Source organism: Sphaerodactylus townsendi, linkage group LG02 (genome assembly GCF_021028975.2).
Source record: "Sphaerodactylus townsendi isolate TG3544 linkage group LG02, MPM_Stown_v2.3, whole genome shotgun sequence".
Classification (NCBI taxonomy): Eukaryota; Metazoa; Chordata; class Lepidosauria; order Squamata; family Sphaerodactylidae; genus Sphaerodactylus; species Sphaerodactylus townsendi.
The window spans coordinates 60500837-60525526 of NC_059426.1; the positions used below are offsets into that span (position 1 = coordinate 60500837).

General features: G+C 43.6%; 1 protein-coding gene across 10 annotated transcripts; it reads left to right on the top strand.

Moving 5' to 3' along the window:
• Positions 1–5959: 5959 nt before the first annotated feature.
• On the top strand, positions 5960–24677 carry LOC125427371 (ras guanine nucleotide exchange factor F-like). 10 transcript variants are annotated; one of them, XM_048486706.1, is made up of 10 exons: positions 5960–6119; positions 6401–6514; positions 11245–11348; positions 15575–15797; positions 18821–18900; positions 19438–19516; positions 20521–20567; positions 21875–21995; positions 22143–22329; positions 22800–24677. In XM_048486706.1, exons 4-10 carry the CDS (start codon positions 15635–15637, stop codon positions 23488–23490), a joined length of 1368 nt encoding a protein of 455 aa, XP_048342663.1. In that variant the 5' UTR covers positions 5960–6119; positions 6401–6514; positions 11245–11348; positions 15575–15634; the 3' UTR covers positions 23491–24677. The 10 variants fall into 10 exon arrangements, with proteins under 10 accessions (XP_048342663.1, XP_048342662.1, XP_048342661.1 ...); XM_048486705.1 differs by lacking the exon at positions 11245–11348 and having other exon boundaries at positions 6396–6514; XM_048486704.1 differs by lacking the exon at positions 11245–11348.
• The last annotated feature ends 13 nt before the right edge of the window (positions 24678–24690 follow it).

Sequence of the window (24690 nt, forward strand, 5' to 3'; positions counted from 1 at the left end):
CCATTAATGTTTATAAAATGGTATTTCCTAATCCCTCTCCCACAGCACAGGGACTATTGTCTTTAACAATAATCCTGTTAAAATCTGATTGCCTATTTCAAAGATGTCGAAATCAGATATCTGACAATTAGAATATAATGGGGACCCTCTCATGAAGAGCTTGGAGCGTGTGAGATGGGAGATTGGGCTATTAATAGTGTTGCCTACTCTAGTTTGGGAAATTCCTGGAGATTTGGGGATTGGAGCATAAGAAGGGTGAGGTTTGGAGAGGGGAAGGAGCATGGAGGGGGGATGGCCCCACCACCAGGAGGGAGGGACTCAGGGTGTGGCCCCACCCCCAACCTCTGTGCTTTTAGAAACACATCTCTGGAGGCTGGCAGAAGCTGGGCTGTGGGGAGCGGGGGGGGGGCTCAGAAGTGGGGTCCTGCCTATGAGCCCAAACCCCAGGCATGGGGGGGGGGGATGGCATCCAGAGAATGCTTGTCTCTGGGTGCCATTTCCCCCCGTACGCCTCTGGGAAGGATCTTACCAGGATATAATGCCACACAGTCTACCCTTCTCAAGATGCCGTTTTCTTCAGGGAACTGTTCTCTGTAGTTAGGGATTAGATGTAATTCTAAAACATCTCTAGTCAACATCAGGAGGCTAGCAACCCTTGGGCCACAGCCAAGGCAATGCTTGTAAGTGGCCACACAACCAAGAAGTGGAACGCTTTTTTACTCCATCTGAGAATTATTTTAAAATTATATTCTAATTTGTGCCATGGTTGTTTGTAAAGAATGGGAGTTTGTTTTTAGAATATGCCTGGCTATTACTTTTGTGATCCTGAGATGGTGCTTAAAGGGGAAATAGCAGGAACCATCAATGAATTCAGCCTGGGGGCTGGATTCACAGTGTCCAGGATAGTACTGTTTCATCACCTCCTTGCAGATTAGCTGAGGAGCATCTGGACTCACTGGAAATTTAGACTTGGTAAAAATACTCAGCCTTCTATCTTTCCAAGGTCAGTAAAATTAGTACCCAGCTTGCTGGAGATAAGGCGTAGACAACTGGGGAATGACAAACCACCCCGTAAATATAGTCTGTCTAGTAACTGTCATGATATGCTATCATCCCATGGGTAAGTAATGACCCTGTGCTTTACGAGTGGCAGACTCTAATCTGGAGAACTGGGTTTGATTCCTCACTCTTCTATTTGAGTGTTGGACTCTTACCTGGTGAACTGGATTTGTTTCCCTGTGCCTCCGCATGAAGCCTGCTGGGTGACCTTGTGCCAACAACTGTTCTCTCCAAACTCTCTCAGCCCTACCTTCCTCACAAGGTGTTTGTTGTGGAGGCAGGAAGGAAAAGAGTTTGTAAGCCGCTTTGAAACTCCTTATGGCTGAGAAAAGCAAGGTACAAATCCAAACTCGTATTCTTTTTTCAAGGAAGCATGGCTCCAGATCTGCTATGCTGAATGGATACTCAAACTAGAGTCTAGTTGATGAGATTAACAGAAAGGCTTGCAGGCCCTCTGCTGGAAAAAGAGGACATAGATTTTAGTCACTTCCTAAATGGGAGCCAAACTAGACGTTCACCTTTTTTTTTTAACAGTTTGGTTTTCAAACTGGAGAGGTGAACCCCTTAAAACTTTATAGGGGAATACATTCCATGAAGCGTTCATTTGCCAATTCTGTGTTCCTCATCCCATATTTGGAAAATTATAATTTTTTAAGGGCTTGCATTACTTTGAAGCTAAGAGTCCAAGGTGAAAGGATTGATTAGAGGCTTCTTTGACAGGTCCAAACAGTTTAAAGAATGGGGTATGAAATATGGTTTGGTATTGTGTGATCAGCGCCATCTGATTATTTCAGGTTTCAGATAGCTGGCTCAAGACTGACTCAGCCTTCCATCCTTCCAAGGTCGGTTATATGAGTACCCAGCTTGCTGGGGGTAAAGTGTAGACGATTGGGAAAGGCAATGGCAGACTACTCCATAAACATAGTCTGCCTAGTAAATGGTGTGATGTGACAGCACCCCATGGGTCAGTAATGAACTGGTGTTTGCACAAGAGACACCCATCTTTTTACATACAGATTGGGGGTGAGTGCTTGGATCCAGAACACACATACACTGTGAATGGTAAAGGAACAACAGTTATAACCCAAAATGGGTCCTGAGGTGATATGAGGTCAGCAGTATGGTAAGATAGGGAGGGGGAATAAGCATTCCTGATGCCAATTCTCCATTCCTCAACTTCTGTTTGTCCTGCAGAAAAAAAGATGTATATATAATGCCTGTATCTTTTTTTCCCCCTGTAGGACAAATAGTAAAGAAGGAAGGGGTGAATTTGTATAAAAAATGGTGAAGGAAAAGTTTCAGACTCAGTAATTATTGCATGAAAAATACCGTGTTTCCCCGAAAACCCCCCCCCCCCCCCCCGAAAATAAGCCCTAGCACGATTTTTCGGCATTTTTGGAGGGGGCTTGAAATATAAGGCCTACTCCAAACATAAGCCCTACTCCCAGATTCCCCGGCACAACCCCCACTCTGTACCCCTGCCACACCCCCGGAACGCCCCAGAATGCTCCACTGGAATGCCCCTGCCTACTCCTGGAATGTGCCTGCCACTGCAGCCTGGGCACTTTTTTCTTTTTTAAGCTGAGGTCTCTCCCTGTTTTTTTAAAAAAGAAAGAACAGAGGCTGGAGCAGGACGGGTGCTCCAGCCTCAGCTCAGAGTGGGAAGTGGTGCAGCCGTGGCTGGAGCGCTCCCGCTGCAGCCGTGCTGCTTCCTGCTCCCAGGCTCAGTAGCGTAGTCATGTGGGGGGATAATTTTGTGCCCCCCATGACTAATTGGCATGCGCCTGGGGCACATGTTTCCATGGCAGTTACGCACTGCCATTACGTTTGCCCTGTGTGGGTAACCATTGTTAGCCTAATCAGTGGCAGAATTTAGAGCAAGTCAGGCACTTTGTGGAAAAGGGAAAGAGAGGGAAATAATTTATTTACTACAGAATTTTCTCTACAGTAGCCCAAAGGGAGCTGTTGTGTGCTCCCCAGCAGCCAGCCAGGCTTCCTCAGATGAGGAATACTGGCATGATGATCCAGCTTCATCAGAGTCTCAGCTGGCTGAATCTCCAGAGCCACAGTTGGTTGAATCCCATGAGCAGCCAGAAGTCCAGGGGCCCACAGGAACATGTGGTGTCACATGTCCCCAGGCACCATGTGGGGGGCATAAAATCACCCCCCACACACCCCCGCCCTGCCACACCACAGCTGCGGCCCCAACCGCCCAGCCAACCACAGTCCTGAGGGTGCCTGGAGGCCAGTGGCGGCGGTGGTACCTTGGCCCACTGTGCCAGGAGCATGCTTGCCGCCCCCGCCGCGCTCCCTGCACACCCTTACCTGGCCCAGACTGGTGGCGCTGCTCAGCTGTGCATCGGTGCACATGGGTCTGGTGGGACAGTGTGTGGCTGAGCAGCATCCCCTCGCTAAGCCAGATAAGGGTGCACGAGGAGCCTGGTGGGGGCGCAAAGCATGCTCCCGACCAGGGGGCCAAGGCACCACCACCACCACCAGCCTCCAGGTACCCCCACCGGGGCCCTCCCACCCCCAGAGGGCTCTGAGGCTCCCCGGTGGCCTGGGGGGCATCTGGCACTCCCTTCGTGCTGGGGCGCGCCTGGCCTCTCCTGTCCCAGGCACCATTTTGGTTAGGTACGCCACTGCAGAAGTCACACAGGTGGAAGACAGTGCTGCCCAAGCCAAGAGCAGGAGGACTGGGCAGACAGTCCTCCCTGCTCATCTGGTTCCATGAGGCAGCTCAGACATCATGACCATCAGGCACTCTATGCCAAAAGACGCAATGCCTGTTTGTGGGTCCAGAGACACCGAAAGGACACTTGTGAGTCAGCTCCGGACTCAGACTGAGCAGGAATTCAGGCTTATAAGAGGCAGCTGTGAACAGTAAGAGTTGCAGGAGTAACGTTGGGAAACAGCTTGATAGTTTCTGCGGTGCCTGCTCTCGGATTGAATGTTTTGAATTTGTGGACCCGGACCAGATTGACTGACCTGCCCCTTGCTTGGCTTGTACGGCTTGCACTGGGCTGCTTTTCCTCGGGATTTGAAGTAAGCTCTCTTTCTCTCTCTCTTTCTGCCTGCTTCTGCAAGCCAGCTGTAACCTGAAACTTCTGTCCACTCAGCAGGCTACAACAGGAGCAAACTCCAAACATTTTTATGGATGGCAATATACAATAATCTATTTCACTAAAAAGGTAAGATTAGTAGCAATAATCTAAGCAGTAAGTATAACATAGACCTAATTGTCACTAAAGTGACAATTAACCATGCACGAACCTTACTGGTTCAAACTTCAAGTGAGGGTATATAAACAAGTGAGGCTATATAAGATGGAATGCTTCCTCCTGAAAAAAAGACGATTCCTATCTACAATACAATCATAAGCAATGGCACTGCTGGAATTACAGTGTGTCACAGACAAGAATATGTCAGTGAGTAGTCCACTATTGTTGATAAGAAACTATTCTAGGTTGTGGGGTTGTGGGTAAGCATGGAAAGAGTAGATCATTGTCCAGAGCAGGGTATAGATCCAGAATTTTTATAATATACTTAGAACGACTTTTCATGTAATTCTAAAATGTGCCCTTGCTTTTCTCTCACGCTGTATACATGTAGTTAATGAGGAATGAAATGCGGAAAATAAATCTGATATAATACTTGCCAATGCATTGACCTCACCGACTGAATCAGGGACAAACCCATTTAATCTTCATGTAATAACTCCTTTTGTACTAACTAAACCACCCATGTTTGCTATGGGCACGCCCTCATCCCATGAGCCTGCTAGCTACTTCCTCTTTCATCATTCGTTGTCAGATCTCCAACATGTTCCTGCTAATTCTGTCACAGTCATGGGGAGCCAGTGTCTACAATGCTTTGGCACTTCAGGCCATAACATTTTTAATAAACTGAAGCATTGATGTACATGCCATCCCATGGTTGCCTCTGCGAAACATTATGCAGGTTTCTTTATTGTTTAAACATAAAATTGCTTTTAACTTTCTCAAACCACACTCAGTTATCAGTTCTTGATCTGAAAGATACTGGGCTGCGTGACGGTTAATGTGCTTGACTCTTTGGGTGCTATTTTTTTGTTCCTGCTTTTATCTCATTTGATGGATTGTACATTTGTATTTATTTGTAAACAATTATCTGCATTTTAATGTTAGCCTTGGTGGCTTGTTTTTGTGGAGCAAAGGCAGAATAAAACTAAAATTACTGAATAGTTGTTATGAGGGACTTTGCATCAGTCACTTTCTCCACCTAACCTACCTCAAAGAGTTGTCGTTATGAGGATAAAATGGAAGAGGGAGAACAATGGTAAAAACTGCTTTAGGTTTCCACTGGGGAGAAAAGAAGGGTATAAACATCTGAATAAATAAAACATTTTCTTCTCTGTGTGTGTTTAAGTGCCATAAAGTAGCAGCTGATTTATGGAACCCTATAGGGTTTTCAAGGCAAAATGTGAACAGATGTGATTTGCCATTTCCTGTCTCTGCATGGCGATCCTGGACTTTCTTGATGATCTTGTATCCAGGGGCCAACTCAGCTTAATTTTCAAGATCTGACGAGATCGAGCTAGCCTGGCCCATCCAGGTCAGGGCCAAACCTTTTGTTATAACAAGGTGAGAAAAGGGGGTGCGTTCGTTAATGGCTAGTAGAGGCGGTGATTTTGGAGCAGTATTAATTCCTTAAATACCCTAATGAGGCAGGCCTACGATTTATTTCAAGGGTGCTCATGAACTGGCAACATGATTTTAACCATTATAATGACGCTCAAATAAATGCCCTTGAGTCCAACAGGATTTATTCCCTAGCACGAGTCCTTTCCCGCTTTTTACATACCCCTGCTCATTTCTGCCTCCTCAACACTGCGCTTCGCATGGGGTTCGCAAACCAGTGATGCCGTCATCCCGCCCTCCCCTTGCCGACTTTTTTGAACTGGCACTAATCCTGACCAAAGAGCGCGCATTCCGCGGCGGGGGCGCGCCTTCCTGAGACGAGATTTGCAAAGTTAGCGGTCGCGGGGAAGAGCGTCTGGTGGTAGCCCTTCCCGACAGGAGGTAAGTGGCGGACGGAGGGAGCAAAGGGGCCACGCGCCTCCCCAGCAAATGGAGGAGGAGGGGGGCGGCGCTCCTGGGGGAGAGGGGCGCTTAACTTGCACACGAGTGAGTAAATTGGTGTTCCGGAGCGGTGCCGTTTGTATTAAGTGGTGTAAGTGTTTGGAAGTGTGCCAGTTCCTTTTCTTAACGTAGTTGGGGGGAAGTTTGTCTCCTTTGTCTCCCGCCACCCCCAAGGCAGGGTGGCTCTCCTCCTTCGTGCCTTTTCCTTCCCTGCAGCGTAGAAGAATGACGCGCACGGCTTCTGTGGCTCATTTTGCAAGAAGCTGTTAAAGGGAAACCAAGCGGAGGAACAGATGTCAGTCTATCCAATCGTTCACGTCCATATCTTATACTAGGTCAGTGTAATGAAGTGGTTAAGAGTTCTGGGCTCCAGTCTGGAAACTGGGATTGATTCCGCATTCCTCCACATGAGTGGTGGATTCTTATCTGGTAAACTAGATTTGTTTTTCCACTCTTAGCATTACTGTCAGAATCCCGGTTAAGGCCTCCGTCTAAGATACCAGGATGCTTCACCCCAACACTAATGTTTTAGAGCACAAAGTATATCAAGAAATTAATGAGACTACATTCCATTTCCTATGAAGCACTTTATTTTGAATGCTGGCTCCAGGATGGCAGGACTTGCTCAGCAATATAAATGCATTTCCCTCAATAAAGCTGTTGTTTACCTTGGGCATCAGGGGTCAGTGCTATCAGTCACAGACCAGGAAAGGGATTTGGGCATCTTAGTTGATAGTTCCATGGGAATGTCAACTCAATTCATGGCAGCTGTGAAAAAGGCAAACTTTATGCTGGGGATCATTAGGAAAGGAATTGAGAATAAAACTGCAAAGATTGTCATGCCCTTATATAAAGCAGTGGTGCGACCACACTTGGAGTACTGTGTCCAGTTCTGGTCACCGCATCTCAAAAAGGATATTGAGGAGATAGAAAAAGTGCAGAGAAGGGCAACAAGGATGATTGAGGGACTGGAGCAACTTCCCTATGAGGAGAGGCTGCAGCGTTTGGGACTCTAGTTTGGAGAGGAGACGTCTGAGGGGGGATATGATTGAAGTCTATAAAATTATGCACGGGGTAGAAAATGTTGACAGAGAAATTTTTCTCTCTTTCTCACAATACTAGAACCAGGGGCCATCCATTGAAAATGCTGGGGGGAAGAATTAGGACTAATAAAAGGAAACACTTCTTCACGCAATGTGTGATTGGTGTTTGGAATATGCTGCCACAGGAAGTGGTGATGGCCACTAACCTGGATAGCTTTAAAAGGGGCTTGGGCAGATTTATGGAGGAGAAGTCGATTTATGGCTACCAATCTTGATCCTCTTTGATCTGAGATTGCAAATGCCTTAACAGACCAGGTGATCGGGAGCATCAGCCACAGAAGGCCATTGCTTTCACATCCTGCATGTGAGCTCCCAAAGGCACCTGGTGGGCCACTGCGAGTAGCAGAGAGCTGGACTAGATGGACTCTGGTCTGATCCAGCTGGCTTGTTCTTATGTTCTTATGTTCTTATCAGAAGGCAGCGTGTTGTAGTGGTTAGGCATAGTGGAAAACCGCATTTGATTCCCCACTCCTCCACACAAACAATGGACTCTTATCTGCTGAACTGGATTTCTTTCCCCGCTCCTCGACATGAAGCCTGCTGGGTGACTTTTGACTAGTCACAGTTCTCCAGAACTCTCTCAGCCCCACCTGCCCCTCAGGTGCCTGTTGTGGGGAGTGGAAGGGAAGGAGTTTGTAAGCCACTTTGAGATTTCTTACAGGAGAGAAAGGAGTATAAAATCAAACTCTTCTTCTTCCAGACGTCTCACGGTCATAGATGGGTCTTCTGCACTTCCATTTTATCTTTACGATATCCACCACAATGTGTTTTAAGTTAAGCTTGCCCTAAGAGAAAGAAACTGGCCCAAGGAGAACAAGTGAGCCATCTCATGCCAGTTTCCATTTAGACATAATAAGTGTTACACCTCACTGGCTGACTTTCTAAGAACATATTGTTAGCATATTAATGTTCTTACGCAAGTTTCTTTATAAAGGAGTTTGTTGTGGTCCCTGCTGTGGGAGAAGGGATAAAAGAATTAGCAGAATCCTTAGGACCTCTTGCTCTCCCTTCTCTCAGTATGGATGGGGAAGAATGATGGAAACAATGGCTTCCATACTCATTTGCCTTCCAAAACAGTAAGCTGTGATTAGTTTCTTATAAGGTTACTAGATATATGTCTGACAGTTGAGGGATAGTCATGCTGCAGCCCAGGATAGCTCAACCCCGGTGCAGCCACACTGCCTCCAAAGAGGCTTTGCTGTGCCACAGCCAGCAAGCCTGTGGAATTACTCTATGCAGTTCTGTGGGTTGTGCCTACCTTTTTGCCCAGCCAGTCTATGCCAGCAAATGGGAACATCCTGAGCTGAAGGGCTCAGAAAGCCAACTAAAGCTGGCCCCACCCCCAGGAATGCCTCCTTGGGCACGGGTTCTTGTGCTGGAGGAGCTCTGGTGCTATGTTGGCTGTGATGCCCGAGCGTTGCATTGCTTTGTGGCTCCCCTGAACTGGCATAAATGCCCCTTACACCACTGCAAATGGCATGTATGCTGAGGTTATGCCACCTCCTAATTGGTTTCACACATGTAAGCTTGCTTGAAATTCCAAATTTTGACCTGGGTTATTTTCTCCACCCCATGCCTGGCAAAAATCCATTGCCAATATTTGATTTCTCCTTGAGAATTTATCATATCTTCGTAGGGCCAAATGGGGCATTACTGGTGGTGGAGCAAATGTAAATAGGAATAGCAGCCCCCAGACCTGGATATTCACAAAAGTGTGACATAAGCCTGTGCAGCATATGGGGCAGTTCAGATGGACAGAGGATTTTTTCGTTTTCCCTCCGTTCTGCGCTGCCCAAAACCCCTTTGGAAGCAGTGTGGTGCTACCATCGCCACACCATCTCTGTTCTCCCCACCCAAGATTGCTCTGTAGTTCTTTTTCAAGTAGATTTTCAAATTCTAAATAATGCATCTCTGATTACATGGCTTGTATTTTGCATTGCATTTTTATTGATTTTTTTAACCCCAAAGGTTGTTACGTAGACATTCTTCCAAATCTGCCATTTCTAATTTTATTATTATTTGGGTTTTTAATCAATTTTGGCAATACATTCATTTTTACTGTACAATAAATTCAATTTTTAGCTTAGTCTATCTTCTCAGACCTGCTTTTATCTTCACTCATAATTGTTTTGCAATTATGTTTGAAATGATTAGCATTTTGACCAATCATGTTCATTCCCAAATGAACTTGACTTGGGTTCAATAATGCTCACCTTTCTAATAACTTTGTCTTCCTGCTTCATTAAATTTTTAAAATTATATTAGTTTTTTCCCTATTTCTTTTATAACCAGGAAAAAAATCCAGATTTTCAATTTTTTCTATTATATATTCCATTGACAAATGGGAATTTGTGATTGTCAGCACCACATGATCAGCATAACTTTTAATTTTGAACTCTTCTCCATCCACTTTCAAACCTTTAATTCTTGAGCTTTGTCTGATTTAGTGGCCAACAGTGGATAATCCTGATCTGTCCCTTTTTCAATTTGAAATCCATCGGTTAACACTCCATTTATAAAAACCTTAAAGGTTGTTTTGAAATAAATACTCTGTATCCAATTTATACACTGTGAACCATCATTTAAATTCCCTAGCACAGTGATGGCGAACCTTTTAGAAACCGAGTGCCAAATTGCAACCCAAAACCCACTTATTTATTGCGAAGTGCCAACACAGCAATTTAACCTGAATACTGAGGTTTTAGTTCAGAAAAAACGGTTGGCTCCGAGGCATGCATTACTCAGGAGTAAGCTTGGTGAAGCAACCGTGCAATGCTTCAAATGGGTGAATCACGACCTTAGGAGGGTTTACTCAGAAGCAAGCCCCATTGCCAGCAACCAAGCTTACTCTCATGAAAAGGACCGTGCCCAGGCCAGCCTAGATGTGTGTGTGGGGTGGGTAGGTGATTTTCCACATGCCCACAGAAAGGGCTCTGAGTGCCACCTCTGGCACCCATGCCAGAGGTCCGCCACCGCTTCCCTAGCATCTTCAATAAAAAGGCCAAGTTATATTATCAAGTGCTTTTTCAGTGTATAGGAAGATAAACAGTCCTTTCTTCTTTTTTCACAAACACTGTTGCATTAATCACAAAGCATACCCTTTATTTCTCAAATCTCTTTGACACAAAGCCAGTCTGATCTGTGTGAATTAGTTTTGATATACACTTCCTTAGTCTTCCTGACGTCATTGAGGTAAAAAGTTTATAATCCACATAAAAAGTCTGTGAGATCCAAGTCTTTCCCCCATGCATGTGGTGCTGACTTTTCACTGTTCATTCCCTTCTGTATGTCTCCAGGGAAACAGATGCTAATTGTTTATTTTTGTCCATCTGCTTTTATTTGCTTTGCAATTAATTGCAGTTGTTGAGCACAATTGTAAATCTCAAAGCTTTCTTGGCAGACTTTTTGTTGTTTTTATCATTGGCAGAGATTTTAACACCCCCTCTCTCCCCACAACATTCCCAGCTAAGTTTTCAGTTATCAAGAGTCCATAAATTTAAAGAGATTAAAAAGAAAAGAACAGAAATAAAAGTAAATAAAAAAGTGGGAGGCAGGTCTTATGGGTGATTCATAACTCACCATTACCTCACTGTTCTTAATGGGATCATAAGCCTTCAGCTCTCTGTCAGGTTTTCAAGTATTCACCTGTCAAATTTGTTTTCCCCTTCCCAGAGAGGTGAGAGAAAATTAGTAATCCTTCTCATCTGACATTTCTCTCTTCAGTGGTTCATTTCCCTGGCAACTTTGTGAACTCTCGAATGTCATTCTTGAATGTCACTTGATGGCATTCTCTTGTGCAGCAGTGTTAACAGCATGTGCTTTCTTGTAATATACTCTGTTCCACTGAAAGATAAAATCGGAGTTGTATATTCATGTGCCACATGGTGGACCTTCTTGGTTGTAGAATGTTCCACTTAGGTCCTAGTGCCTACCTAGTTACGCTCTCTCTTCTTTGAATGCAGGTCCCCAGTGGTGTCTGGCTTTCTTGAATGTCATAAGTCATTAGGATTTTGGGAGTCCTGATCAAATTAAGGCAACAATTTGCTAGGCAGAGCAATGTTAAAAGGTATCTCCGAATATAATATATGTTATCACATGGCAGCAATACCCCTTTGCCATTCTTGTTGTCCAGACCATTGTGTCTATGCAAGATTATTTATTCATTTACTTTATTTATTGTATGCTTTTTTCACTGAGGCTCAAAATAGTTTACACATGGCAAGTCAGTGAAACCAATAGAATGAGAAATCAGGGACCACAAGGCAATGAACCTCAGAAACATTAAAACGTTTAAATAATTAAAATACAGTTAAAATTTTAACATTCAATTACAATGCATACATGGTACTGGAAAGAGGGCCAATAATTGCTTTGGGGGATATGCCAGATGAAACAAATTCACTGGCTACCAATCTGTTTCCAAGTGCCCTAAATAGCTTGTGGCCAGAGTACAGGAAGAACTGACTCCTCCCATACTATCCAGCTGGCCAGTTAAAATCTACCTCTCAAGCCCTGCTTTCTGTGCTTTCAGTGGTGAGGCAGGTGGCGACTAGAGACAGGGCATTTTCTATGGTGGTACTTCGCCTTTGAAATGCCCTTGCCCTTGAGACGCTCTGATAAAACACAACTTTTCAGCCAGGCTTTTAATTAGGGATTTTATTAGCTTTTTAATTGCCTGTTTCTGTTTTATGGACCATTTTTATACTGTCTGATGGCTAGTTTTTTTAATATATTGTGTGTTTTTTATTTGTAAGCTACCTTAAGTAGAACTCTGAAGAGGTGGCACAGAAATGTTATAAATAATTTACCCTTAAAAACTAACTAGCAGGTAATTGGATCACGACTTTGGGAAAGGAGGGTTTTAACTTTTTCCCTGATAGCAACCTAGACTTGTGATGTTTCTGTTTGCAGAAAAAGTGTTTGTGGCAGAAACCTCTTTCCCAAGCGCCATGGTTCTGATCCAGCTTAGGCACACTGATCCAGCATAAAAATTCAAACCACACATAGGAGATTCAAATGTGGATTCCCACTGCATACCCACAGCTTGGTCCATTTCACATAGGTTCTATAGAATTCTGTATTCATGTAGAGGTTCTGGCAATTGTATATAAAATCAAAACTAGAAGTTAGGGCTTGCCTCCCCCCAGTGATCTGTTCTATATAGTGTAATGCATTTTGCTGACAGTCGTTGTGGTGTTATGATATTCTGCCTTTGGCAGAAGCCAAATGAAAAAAACCCAAAATTATGTTGTCAATATGTGGGAGGTGGGGTGTTTCACCTGAAACAAAATGGTGGCAATTTAAATTGAGTTGAAAAGCAGATCCCTGAATAATGTATGATTTAGGCTATGACCTGCCGCCATTGGGGGAATCCCCCCTCCCATCCCCCGGCAGCTCCCTTAACTTACTTCCTGGGGCTACGCTATTGTAGAACACCCCTGCTGCCACCTCTGGGCTCCATGCGAGGTTTGGAAGTCAAGGATGACCAAACTTCAAGCTGACTTGTTCCAGCTGAGGCCAGTGTGCAGTTCTGTTCAGGCTGCCTACCACCTCTGGGTTCCACATGGCATGGGGTTTGTAGGTGGCAGGTAACAGCATTGCAAGCCGGGCTCAGCCGAGGCCAGCATGCAGCTCTGCTCAGGCCACTTGCTGCTTCTGAGTTTCACATGGGGCCCAGAGGCAGTTTTTCACCTGTCAGAGATGGAGATGGAGACTGCAGTCCAGGTAAGCAGGGGGAGATGGGGAAGGGAAATTGGATGTGGTAAAGTTCATATTCAGATCTGATTGACCCAACTTGGGGGGAGGGGGATCCAGATATTCCCATTATGGAGGTTTGGGAATATCCAGGTTTAATGAAAAAAAATCAGGTCCATTGGACCTGAACCTGATTTTTACTGATTTTTTTTTCACAACCCTAATTGATATTCCTATATAATTATTTTGATAACTTACCTGTGCACTTTTTCCATCTACATATGTTCAGCCACACCAAACATATACTTGTCACTGAATCTATTGGGCATTCATGTAGCTCTAAAATTGGGTGGTGTAATGAAATGGATTGCATAGGTCCTAAAAATCCTTGGGCAAAGTTTTGAAATAAGTTATTTCTGTATTCCCTGTTCTCCCTGGCAGTGCTAGTTTGTTTTGCAGTGAAGTCAAAAATTGGTCCTTCAGTCTAAAGGGCATTCTCACACCATTCTTATGAAACTATTTATTTCTGTAAATTTATTTCCTGTCTATCATCAGAGTCCCGGGGGGAGGGAGGGCAGGAATGGTCATAATTTGGTGCACAGAAATACCTTGCTGAAGATGTTCCTTGTAATACATTATAATACTGCTATAACAGATTTGACTGCTGGAGCAACTTCTTAAAGACTAATAAATTTTTAGTCTTGTAGGCTAACAGTGCAATCCAGGTGGGGGGTAGTGTGGTGTGGATCGGAGAATGGCACAGCCATGCCATTTCCTAAAAGGCTTCCTGTACCATGGCCAGCAAGCAGAAAGTGATGCTGCCCCTTTTCCTGTGCAAGTGTCCTGTGCAGCACAATGAGGACAATGAGACTCAGGAAGCTCTGTCCCGGGAATGCCTTCTTCAACACTGGTGCAGGCTCCTGTGCTGGAGAAATGCTGACACGGCAGCTGCAGTGGCTCCCAGGTTCCAGCATACAGGCATTTGTGCTGGTGCAGGGATCATGCTGCCTCCTCAGCGGTTTTGCCCACCCACCCCATTTGCATACACTGTCAGACTCCTGTTATTTTTTGTCCTGCTGTCATAACAAAGGTTAAATTCTATAGCCAGGGAAGCTGAACAATGACTTAAGTATCTCAATGACAAGGCTAGCCATTTGAGAGCCAATGGTGTAAGCCAAAAGTCCCCAACTTTTTCAGACTTGTGGGCATCTTTGGAATACTGGCATAGGTTGGTAGGTGTTACCACAAAATGGCTGCCACAGGAGACTCATTCAACAAAAAGGCTGCTGCAGGAGCCTGGAATTACAACAGAAATCAGGACAACAGAAATCAGTTCTCCTGCAGAAAATGACTGTTTTGGAGAGTGGCCTCTATGGCATTATACCATGTAGAGGTCACTTCCTTACCCAGACCTCATCCTTCCAAGACTCCATCTCCAAACATCCAGTAATTTCCCAACATGGAGCTGCAAACCTAAGGGGAACTGAACTCTGCAACTGGGAGATCTGTTGTGATTCCAGGAGAGTCACTGCAGGTGTGGGATGGAGAGAGGAAGAAGATGGGCGGCCCACTTGTAAAAATCCCAATAAACAGTCAAAAAGCAGAAGAAATACTGTAAAATCAACATGAAATACCATAAAACAATTCTAACAGCAGCACTAGGTACAAAAGGAACAAGGCTTGTTTGTCTTAAAATGTAAAAATCAGCAGCTTGGAACCAACCTGGATAAAATTAATTAAAAGTATTTTAAATAGTAAGAACCAAAGAGGATTTTCTAGGAAGAAAAATAATAGATAACCAAATTGGACCTTGACCTGGATGGCTAGCCAAATCTCTTGGCTGCTAAGCAGGGTTATTACTTGACTAGGAGATCACCAGAGAAGCCCCAGGTTGCTATGTAGAGGCAGACAGTGGCAAACCACTGCTGTTTGTTGCTAACCTCCAAGACCCTACAGCAGTGATGGCGAACCTTTTTGAGACCGAGTGCCCAAATTGCAACCCAACCCCCACTTATTTATCGCAAAGTGCCAACCCGGCAATTTAACCTGAATGCTGAGGTTTTAGTTTAGAAAAAACCGGTTGGGTCTCTCTTCCTCCGCCCCACCTGCTCGAGCAGGGGTCAGCCTACTCTAGCCACCAGCAAGTCCCATGCGCACTGCTCTGTGCCTGTCTAGCATCTCTGCCTCCTCTGCGCCCCCCCCCCCTCGGGCAGCAGCCACCTGGAGCACAGGCACCAGGCCCGCCAGCCAAGTCTTCCCTGCTCACCGTGGTGTGCGAATGTCATGCTCAGTGGCCCAGGCCAGCCTAGGTGTGTGTGTGTGTGTGGGGGGGGTGATTTTCCACCCCCCACATGACAAACTCTGTGTGCACGTGCCCACAGAGAGGGCTCCGAGTGCCACCTCTGGCACCCGTGCCATAGGTTCGCCATCACTGCCCTACAGGGACACCATAAGTTGTTTGCAGCTTGATGGCATTTTCCACCAGCAAACAACTTGGACCTATAAGCATCTTGTCATTTGGAGGGGGGGGGGGGGTTTGCATCCGAAGGTGTTCTATCAGCTGTCACAATTTTCCTGTTTTTTCCTATTACACTTAAGATTAGCCTGTGATAACATGAAGAAATCGCATCACGGCCACCGTTTCCAGCTGACCCAGGGATGAAAAGAAAAATAGCAGAGTATTCATGGAAGCCAGTCCCACAGATCAAAGATTCTCCATGTGATCGATTTAAACATGCCTGCTGCATCTGTAGGGGTTTCCTTTATGTTTATGGTGGTCGGCACACCACCATCTTGAATGACTTCTGGCGATACAGAATAGGTGGGTTTGGCTATTAATTTGTTTCATCTTTCCACCAAGCCAAGTGTTCTTTTTCTGATAATAGTTGCCAGTCTGGTGATTTTGACATTTCAGTGAGGTTCTGGTTCTTTCTGTAATAGCTTTTTCAATCCAATCAAGTAGTACCAATAAATAGTGGGGAAAATCTTATGGGACAATATTTTTATAATAATCATATAATGATCACTGTTTGGTCAAAGGAGAGACGGTAACATTCAGGGCCCAATAAGCTCAATGAAGTCCTGCAAACTGCTGTTAGACTCATAATAGATAAAATGTAGACACTGGGATAAAAAATGTTAAAGAACTGGAAACATGGAGGTAAGGGAACCATAGTTTTCACTAGTTTTCCCAGCTTCTATGATTGCTCAGTTCATCTATAGTAATACCAGTATAAGATTGCTATTGAAGATGATATCAGTATAAGAATACTATGGTGAAAAGCTGTCCACCATTATAAGTGTCTATAATATATATACACACATTTGTTAATGATAAATTGTAACCGCATTCTTACATCTTATGCAAAACACAATGATTGTGATGAACAAGCTGCAAATCCTCAGCCTTGTGCACTCTGTCCCATCTCCCCTTGTATGTAAAGCTGCAATTGAAGTCCCAATTTTTATGACATCCAAATTCAAAAGCCTTAATAAATTGTGATTTCTTTCCCAGTGACCAGAATTCCACTGCAGGTTAATCCTGATGTAGAATCTTGGCTACAAGGAAAGGGAGGACAGTACAAGATGCTAAAAGATATCGGAGCGTGGCTTCCTAGTCCTAGAAAGCTTCAGCAGTGGTTTTGCATATGAGTGGAGAACAGAGGAGGAAGCATGCAAACTTGAACATTTCAAGTTAATTCACGGTACGACTGAATTTAACAAAGCCTACACATCTCACTGGTGTCTAGAGCTGTCATGGGAAAAATGAACATCACTTCTCAGGATGCTTCTCAGGGGACTAGTGTCTCCCATGTGAGCTTGCCATTTATTTGAGAATGTTATCGGAGGACCTTTTCCAGTTCCCAGAAATTAGCCTACTGTCCACTGGAGACAAATCTGCTCTTGTGGAACTCATTCTGAAGAGATGTTCACTTTGCATCATCTTCCTCATGTTTCAGGTGTCAGGTGAAATTTGTTCTTTTTAATCTTTTTTTATTCTTACTTTTGGGAGTTCTTTGTTAGTTTTGAAACTTTATATTGCTGTATTTTACATACACGCACAGGGGGGCACATCAGTATTTGGATGGGAGACCACCAAGGAATACTAGAGTTGTTGCTCAGTGACAAACTACCTCTTGAACGTCTCTTGCCTTCAACACCCTATAAGTCAACTGTGATTTGATGGGAAAAATTGGTTATTTATATATGTGTCTGTGATTTGATTTTTAGAAAAGGATTTGAAGCTGCCTTGACTGTTTTTAAAAAGCAAAACAAATGACAAGTTTGCTGCTGGAAAGAATGCTGGCCTAGATGTATCCTTGGTGTGTTCCAGCAAAACTCTTCTTATTGTTGAAATTTCTGTTGTTTCAGACACTGGAAGAATGTTGGGATTATCTGGGTGTGTTTGTCTTGATTTGGGGCGGGGAGAATCCCCATATTCAGTTGACCATATAAAATCTTAAAGAATATATAATCATACATGTAATATTTATTTCATTTGTTTATTTAAAACATCTGTTAGCTGCTCTTCTTCCTGGAGGAGCTCTAGGAGGCTTATAATGTAAATATGTGTATATTAATGCATCACTAGGACACTGTTGGATGTTTATCTACTCGTCCACCAAAACTAATAGTTCCACTTTTGCTGCTGTAACATATGGTAACCCTTGCCCTGTGTCCTGACATTGTTATCTGGTGTGTGTCCCTGCTGTACATCACTGGCTGCCACTGGAGAAGCAGGGCAATATTAAAATAAACTTCTTTTTGGAGAGCAAAGGAGGAACTTGATATTGGACTACTGTTTTTAATAGAGGCTATATAGTTTCTCCTATGGTTTCTGAAACATTTGGTTTCACCCAAGAACAGCAACTGAAGCAAAGACTGAGATACACTGTTTATCTAATACAGCCTGTTCTTGGTTTCTTTGTAAGACAAGGCACCCAAGACTATCTGCTTCAGAGAATCACAGTGGGTTGGATCCCATTGAAAACAGAAGGTGTGTGTGAGTGGTGGGGAGATTTTTTGTGTGTGTGTCCCCTCTACTGTGGCAGCCATCTAAGTCCCCCTTCATGTTGATGTTGAGTTACTTCCATCCCCTAGGACAGTGATGGTGAACCTTTTAGAGACCGAGTGCCCAAACTGCAACCCAAAACCCACTTATTTATCGCAAAGTGCCAACCCGGCAATTTAACCTGAATACTGAGGTTTTAGTATAGAAAAAACGGTTGGCTCCAAGGCACGTGTTACTCGGGAGTAAGCTCAGTGGTAGTTGGTGGCTTCGCTTTGAAGCAACTGTGCAACGCTTCAAACGGGTGAATCACGACCCTAGGGGGGTTTACTCAGAAGCAAACCCCATTGCCAGCAACTGAGCTTACTCCCAGATGACGCTTTCGTTCTTCCCATGAAAATCAGTGGGGTTTAACAGCGCTTAACAGGGTTACCTATACTGCTTCCCCAAAACTAGGTCTTCGGTTTAAAGCTAATAATCTCCCTGAAATAATTACATTATCATCACAAGATGAACTCTGTGCCCGCGTGCCCACAGAGGCGGATCTGAGTGCCATCTCTGGCACCCGTGCCATAGGTTCGCCACCACTGCCCTAGGAACACCTTTGGGGAGGGGCCTTTCACACTCCAGCAGGACGGGGGAGAAGGGAAAGTCATGCTTCCAAGCCTGTAAATTTTAGATAGAATTCAATCCAGTGTATCTATATAATTTTTGTGCTTCATCTTGGTAGGATGCAACAGGAGTTTATTAAAGTAGAACCATGTTAGAGGTATGTTTTAGGAGGTGATCTCATGGATCTGTTTCTTACCTTAATAACCAATTAAAACATTTTCTAGGCAGTAACAAATGGGAAAGACTGGACAGTTCTGAAAATGGCCCAGAAGAACTGGAAGAGCATACGATGGTGGAGCATCAGGCAAGTTCACATTATTCCAGTCCCGTAATGCACTGTAGGTTGCTTACCTAGGTAAGCTTTCTCCTTATAGTTTGTGGCCTGATGCTGTACAAAGTTCACTTCAATCTCTGGTACAAGAGCTTTAAGGATGAAAATCTTCATTGTCACTCTTCCAAACAGTGAATGTGACGGACTTGTTAAGCTTTTATTTTGAATAGGGGAGCATATACCTATACACCCGGCATACCTATACACCGGGCATGAGTTATTATTTCAGGCATCAGATGAATCCTTTCCATTTTCATGCTGAGACCTAGAGAGGAAATAGCACTGAGCAATGCTTCCTGGATTCTAAGCTCTGGCTGCTTGTGGTGGTACAGTAGGTTCTCACTCCCAGCTCTTTAAGGTGGCTGGGCTCATGAGTTTGTATACTGACTGTTGCTGAATTGCAGCTCAGGGTTTGGAATTTTATAACTCAAAAACATTTTTGGTGGGGGTGGCATTAGACTTTGGTGAATGTAAATATTGTTGACTGGAAAATCATTGTTGTATTTGCAGGGTATCCTCTACATCTTTGGTGGTATGGTAGATTCTGCCTTCACCCAAAAGAAGAATCCTTTCTGGCTATATGACACTGGTATGATTCAAGACAAGTAGCATCTCCAAGGGGTCATATAAACAGTTCTTCAGAGGAACATCTAAGGTTCAAAGTACAAGTTACATTTAACACATGATCCTGACAAGCACTGGTGGCAGGACGTCAATTAGGAGATCCCCCTGGGAACTCAGTTCCAAAGTGCTGCAGGAGCCTGATTCAGACGGTGACCCAGACACGGCGAGGAGGAAGGGCTCTAACTTTTCCCTGTGTTTTTAAAACCAGCAATTGAATATCATTATTGGGTTATATGTTTATCAGGTGCTCTCAATTCCTTACCTTCATGTGTTGAAAATATAAGGTTGAAAATTCCTCATCCCTTTTGTTACAGAGAAATGCCTTTCCAAAATGAAAGGGAGTAGATGTTTGGTTTTTTAAAATAAAAGCTAGAATTTAGAGAAACTGATAGACAGCTATAATGTTATATTCAATTGCTCATTAAAAATGAAAAGACTGTTCATGGAATGAGCAAGGGAAACAGCTGCAAAGTGTATTGGACCAGAAAAATCTGAACTTTGTTGCAATCTTTACCAACGTCCCATGATGAAGCAGAGGAAAAAACTCATTTCTCAACATTATCAAACCTGGAGCAAATAGTTCAAGTGGAAATGGTGCTAGATTTATTTGGAAGGGGAATATTTTACTTGCTAAATTAATTGGCCTTTTTGGTCCATCTAGCCTTATGTTTCTGCTTAGACCTTTCTAGCCTGTGTGCTTGAGCTCCTGTTAACTGGGAATGCCTGAAATGGAAATTGGGCCCATACATATGCAGAGCATATGCTAGACTGCTGGGTCTTTCTATGGAAATGACTGGGTTGAAAAGCAGCCTATGTGCTACCTTAATGACACACATTTTTCCTCAGTTGGTGGAGAATTTGAACAATTGAACCTGTGACCTTTTCCTTCAAGGTGGCCAGGATCTTGTATTGCATTGCAAGTAGAGCAACATCACCCCTTATCACAAACACTTTGTTAATTTTCTGCAGATCCAGCCAAGTGGCTTCAGTGCCAGCTCACAGCAGTACAGGGTGAGGTAAGACATTGGAAAACAAATGTATGAATCATATATGAAACATGTTGCTTTGTTGATTAAACAGCTTGCATTGGAATATGTTCTGAAAACAGTTCCATTGTGGACTTGGCCCGGGAAACAACTCAGTTAAATGAATATTATGATGTTGTATTGTCCCTTTCATCACTCACTCTTTAAATAAGATACCTGTGAAAAACTAGTGTAATGTTTTTTACTCTATTAAACAAGCAAACCAGAGGTACCTCATTCAGATTCCACCTCCCATTCCCCAAAGCCATATCTCATACAATGGAGATATGGTTGTATATGTGTGGCTATGCACTAATTTAAGTGTTTGGGGGCAACCTGTACCTCTCAAGTCTCAAACTGCTTTTCTGCCCCCAAAACTGCAGCAATAATGCGGGTGGAACAGGGCACCTTGGATTTCCAGTTATCTTCCCTTCAACTAGGTTCTGTTGCTACATTTCATGGAATTTCCAAACTGCTTGTAAAATTATTATTTAAAAGGACATATAATCACCAACTTTGTGCAAAGTTGGTGTCAATTTTTGGAAGAGCTTAATTTGATAATTCTGATGCTATGCTAGATTGAGGAGTGTTGCCTCATATTGATTATATGAGGAAGAGCTTCAACCCATATGTTAACTGCCACTTTTGTTCTTTTTACTAATTCACCCTACGTAGAGATTGAGGACTCTGCTTTAAAAACAAAGGAAGAAGAAGAAGAGTTTAGATTTATATCCCCCCTTTCTCTCCTGCAGGAGACTCAAAGGGGCTTACAATCTCCTTGCCCTTCCCCTCTCACAACAAACACCCTGTGAGGTGGGGGGGGGCTGAGAGAGCTCCGAGAAGCTGTGACTAGCCCAAGGTCACCCAGCTGGCGTGTGTGGCAGTGTACAGGCTAATCTGAATTCCCCAGATAAGCCTCCACAGCACAGGCGGCAGAGCTGGGAATCAAACCCGGTTCCTCCAGATTAGATACACGAGCTCTTAACCTCCTACACCACTGCTGCTCCTGGTGGAGGAAATGGCATTGTAATAATGTATGAATATTTTTGTCTTTCTGGACAGAAATGGCGAGATAGCATATAGCTCCATTGTACTGCAGTGCAGTAAAATACTTGGTGCTTTTGCCACCAAGCTGATGATAAGTCTCTTCCTAAATGCCTGTTCCTCACTCCTTCAAGTGATTGTAACTAGCAGAACAATGTTGTCGATGATGGTAATGAAAGAAGTGTGAGTGCTTTATTTTCATGTGTGATAGCAACAACTGTAAATAGGTTGTCGCACTTCCATCATTTTTCCAGGGAACAACTCCTACTAACCGCAAGGGCCATAGTGCAGTTGTCTACAGGGGCAGCATGTATATGTATGGTGGATACATTGACATGAAAGGTGTTTCCCAAGAATTCTGGACTTTTTGTTTTGGTAAGTAAAAACAAATGAGAAGAACAGCTTGTGGCTGTGTAATACAGAATCCTTGAAAAAACCCAGAATGAGAGTGCCGTGTCTCAGCTGCCTTTAGCTCCATGATAATGACTGCTGAAGCTAAGAGTAGTAATCCTTTATTTTCAGATACAAAACAGTGGTTTCCTGTACCATCTACTCAGTATGGTGGCAGTCCAGGCCCCCGGCACGGTCATACAGCTGTGGTTTATGGCAATGGCATGTATTTGTTTGGAGGGCTGATGGGACTGAGTGAGCAAAAGGACTTCTGGAAGTGGGATTTCGTGGCTACCAACTGGTCTAGCATCAGGAACAGGTAAACTTTCAACCTGATTAACTCACCTATAGCCCAGGTTATCAGCCAGTCTGACAGAGAGAATCCTTCTCTACTAACAGTGATCCTGTTTGCAGAAGTAAATTAGCAGGCTGGTTAGATCTGGTGCAACTAGGCTCAGCTTTACTTATAATACATTAAAAGTCAGATTTCATTCCAGTTTTTGATAGCTGTCAAATGCATTGTAATCACGTCATTCTGGTTACATTAGCCAAGACCTAAAGAACCTTGTACATGCATGCACTTGTGTGCATGTATGGCCACCGACTGCTCTAAAATGATACGATTTGGGTGTGTAACATGGAGAGAACTGCACTGAGAGGAAGAGAAGGAGTTACTAATGATAGCTTTTCCCTGGAATTAATTGAACATGGATTTAAAATTTTCTCTGCAATCCATCTACACATGAATATTATTGTCCTTGTATTCATTAATGTGTATTTGTGTTTTAGCCAGGGGCCTCCCAAAGTGGTGGGACACGCTGCTTTAATCTTTCAAGACTCCATGCTGGTATTTGGTGGAGGAATTTCTAATGCGAAGCCAAATGGCACACTGTGGAAATACCACTTTCCTTCTGAGATGTGGGAAAAAGTAGCAAGCCCAACGGATGGAAATCCTTCATCCAAAACCTATCACTGCCTTCTGGGACTTGGGCATGGTTTCCAGGAGATGACGGACTCATCATGTATATCGCTCAACCACTATTTGCATCGGAAGGGAAAACATTGTTCAAAGCTACTAGCCATCTCAAAGCAGCACTCCTGTTTCTGTGAGTACTTTCAGACTGAGCCTGCATACCAAGCATTCAGCAGTGATGATGGTAACGAAATAGAAATGAGCACCTTTCACCAGCCTCAAAAGCAGCCAGGATTCTGTTCACTCCAAACTACTTCCAATGCAGAACTGAGTGCAAACCAGCCAGCAGGCAGTTTGTCCAAGAAAGAGAAAATCTCATATCTTAAACTTTCAAGGGAGCAGGATCAGGCCACCCTTGACCTTCCAGAGGAGGCAGACTTCAGCTGTCTAGACCCTGACTATGGGAACATTGGTGATCACTCCACTGTCCTGCTTATCATTGGTGGTAAACCTTTCTCTAGTTCGTGTGCAATCTCGTTTTGGCAAATGGAGCTGGACAAAATATAAATGGCACACATACCAAGGAAAGAGAGAATTATGCCTAGAATGAAAAAGAAGCCCAGGAGGCAGCCATTCACACTGAGGAGTCAAAGTGGCTATTTGAAAGAGTGATCATGAACAGCCCATTCTTTCCTGCAGTTTCTTCTTACGTTGCATTGTTTGCACTTTTTTTCCCTCCAATGAACCTACAGAATGACCCTTCCTTTTTTTTTTGTTGAGCAGGTTCCTGAGGCAGAAGAAACCAGAAGACCTGTTGAATGTTACAGTTTCTAAACTTTGCTCTTGTACAGTGCCTCACAAATGTTATATATGGATTTTTACAACCACCTTGTCAGGAAGGGCAGTGTTATTCTTATGCACCATTCAGCATGTCTGATTATTTTCTTTAGTAAAATAGGATTTGACTGTACAATATACCCAGCCCTTGCCAATAATGCAAGCTCCTACATTTTACAGGTCAGCTATCTAGCTTCCAATATGCAAGATTTTTGTAGGATCTTGAATAGTGGGGTCTGCAGAAAGACTTTATACTAGCAATAGCAACAAGACATGTCTGATGCTGTTCTCACCCACCAAGTTGGGGGACAGCATCAGGAAAGGGAACAGAGACCACAGAAGAACCTATGAAGATTAACTCCAAGTATCAGAATGTGCAGGGGCTATTTAAAAAACGAAATGCAGGTGTTCTAAAGCCAGCAAATTCTGTGCCGGTATTTTCTGTGCTTATCAAGTATGACCATAATACTCTATTTGGTTTCACAATTGCTATTTCAAGTAACAACACGGCAGATCCATAAAGATTCCCTTTGCTGATTTTATGGGCCCCTAAAGTTAAATGAAACCATCCCTGTCATTGACTTTGTAGGGTTGTGAGTGAAATAATTTATTCTGCAGTCTGAGGTGGAATTTAGTCCTTTGAAGTTACCCTTTTCTGACCAATGTCACTTAACAAAGTAATGAAGTATACAGAGGAATTAGAAAAGGCTGTCGTGTAGTTCTTAAGTGTCTAGCCTGGTTCATAAATACCAACATACGAGAATTATCCAGATTTTGGCTAGTATTTTCCAGTGTTTTGGGATTTTTATACATTTAAACCTTATAATCTTTTAAAATGTAATATGCTAAAGATGGTTCAAATGTAATACTTCTTTCTTCTCGCAAAGAAAAAATAAATGCTTGGTAAACTACTTAAATCTAAACAACTGC

Bases quoted from the DNA above. Each gene is read 5' to 3' on its own strand.
- LOC125427371 (XM_048486705.1), top strand. From the start codon at position 15,635: ATGAAAAGAAAAATAGCAGAGTATTCATGGAAGCCAGTCCCACAGATC. The intron at 18,901-19,437 runs GCAAGTTCACAT...TTGTATTTGCAG, and splicing joins ATACGATGGTGGAGCATCAG to GGTATCCTCTACATCTTTGG. The intron at 21,996-22,142 runs GTAAGTAAAAAC...CTTTATTTTCAG, and splicing joins ATTCTGGACTTTTTGTTTTG to ATACAAAACAGTGGTTTCCT.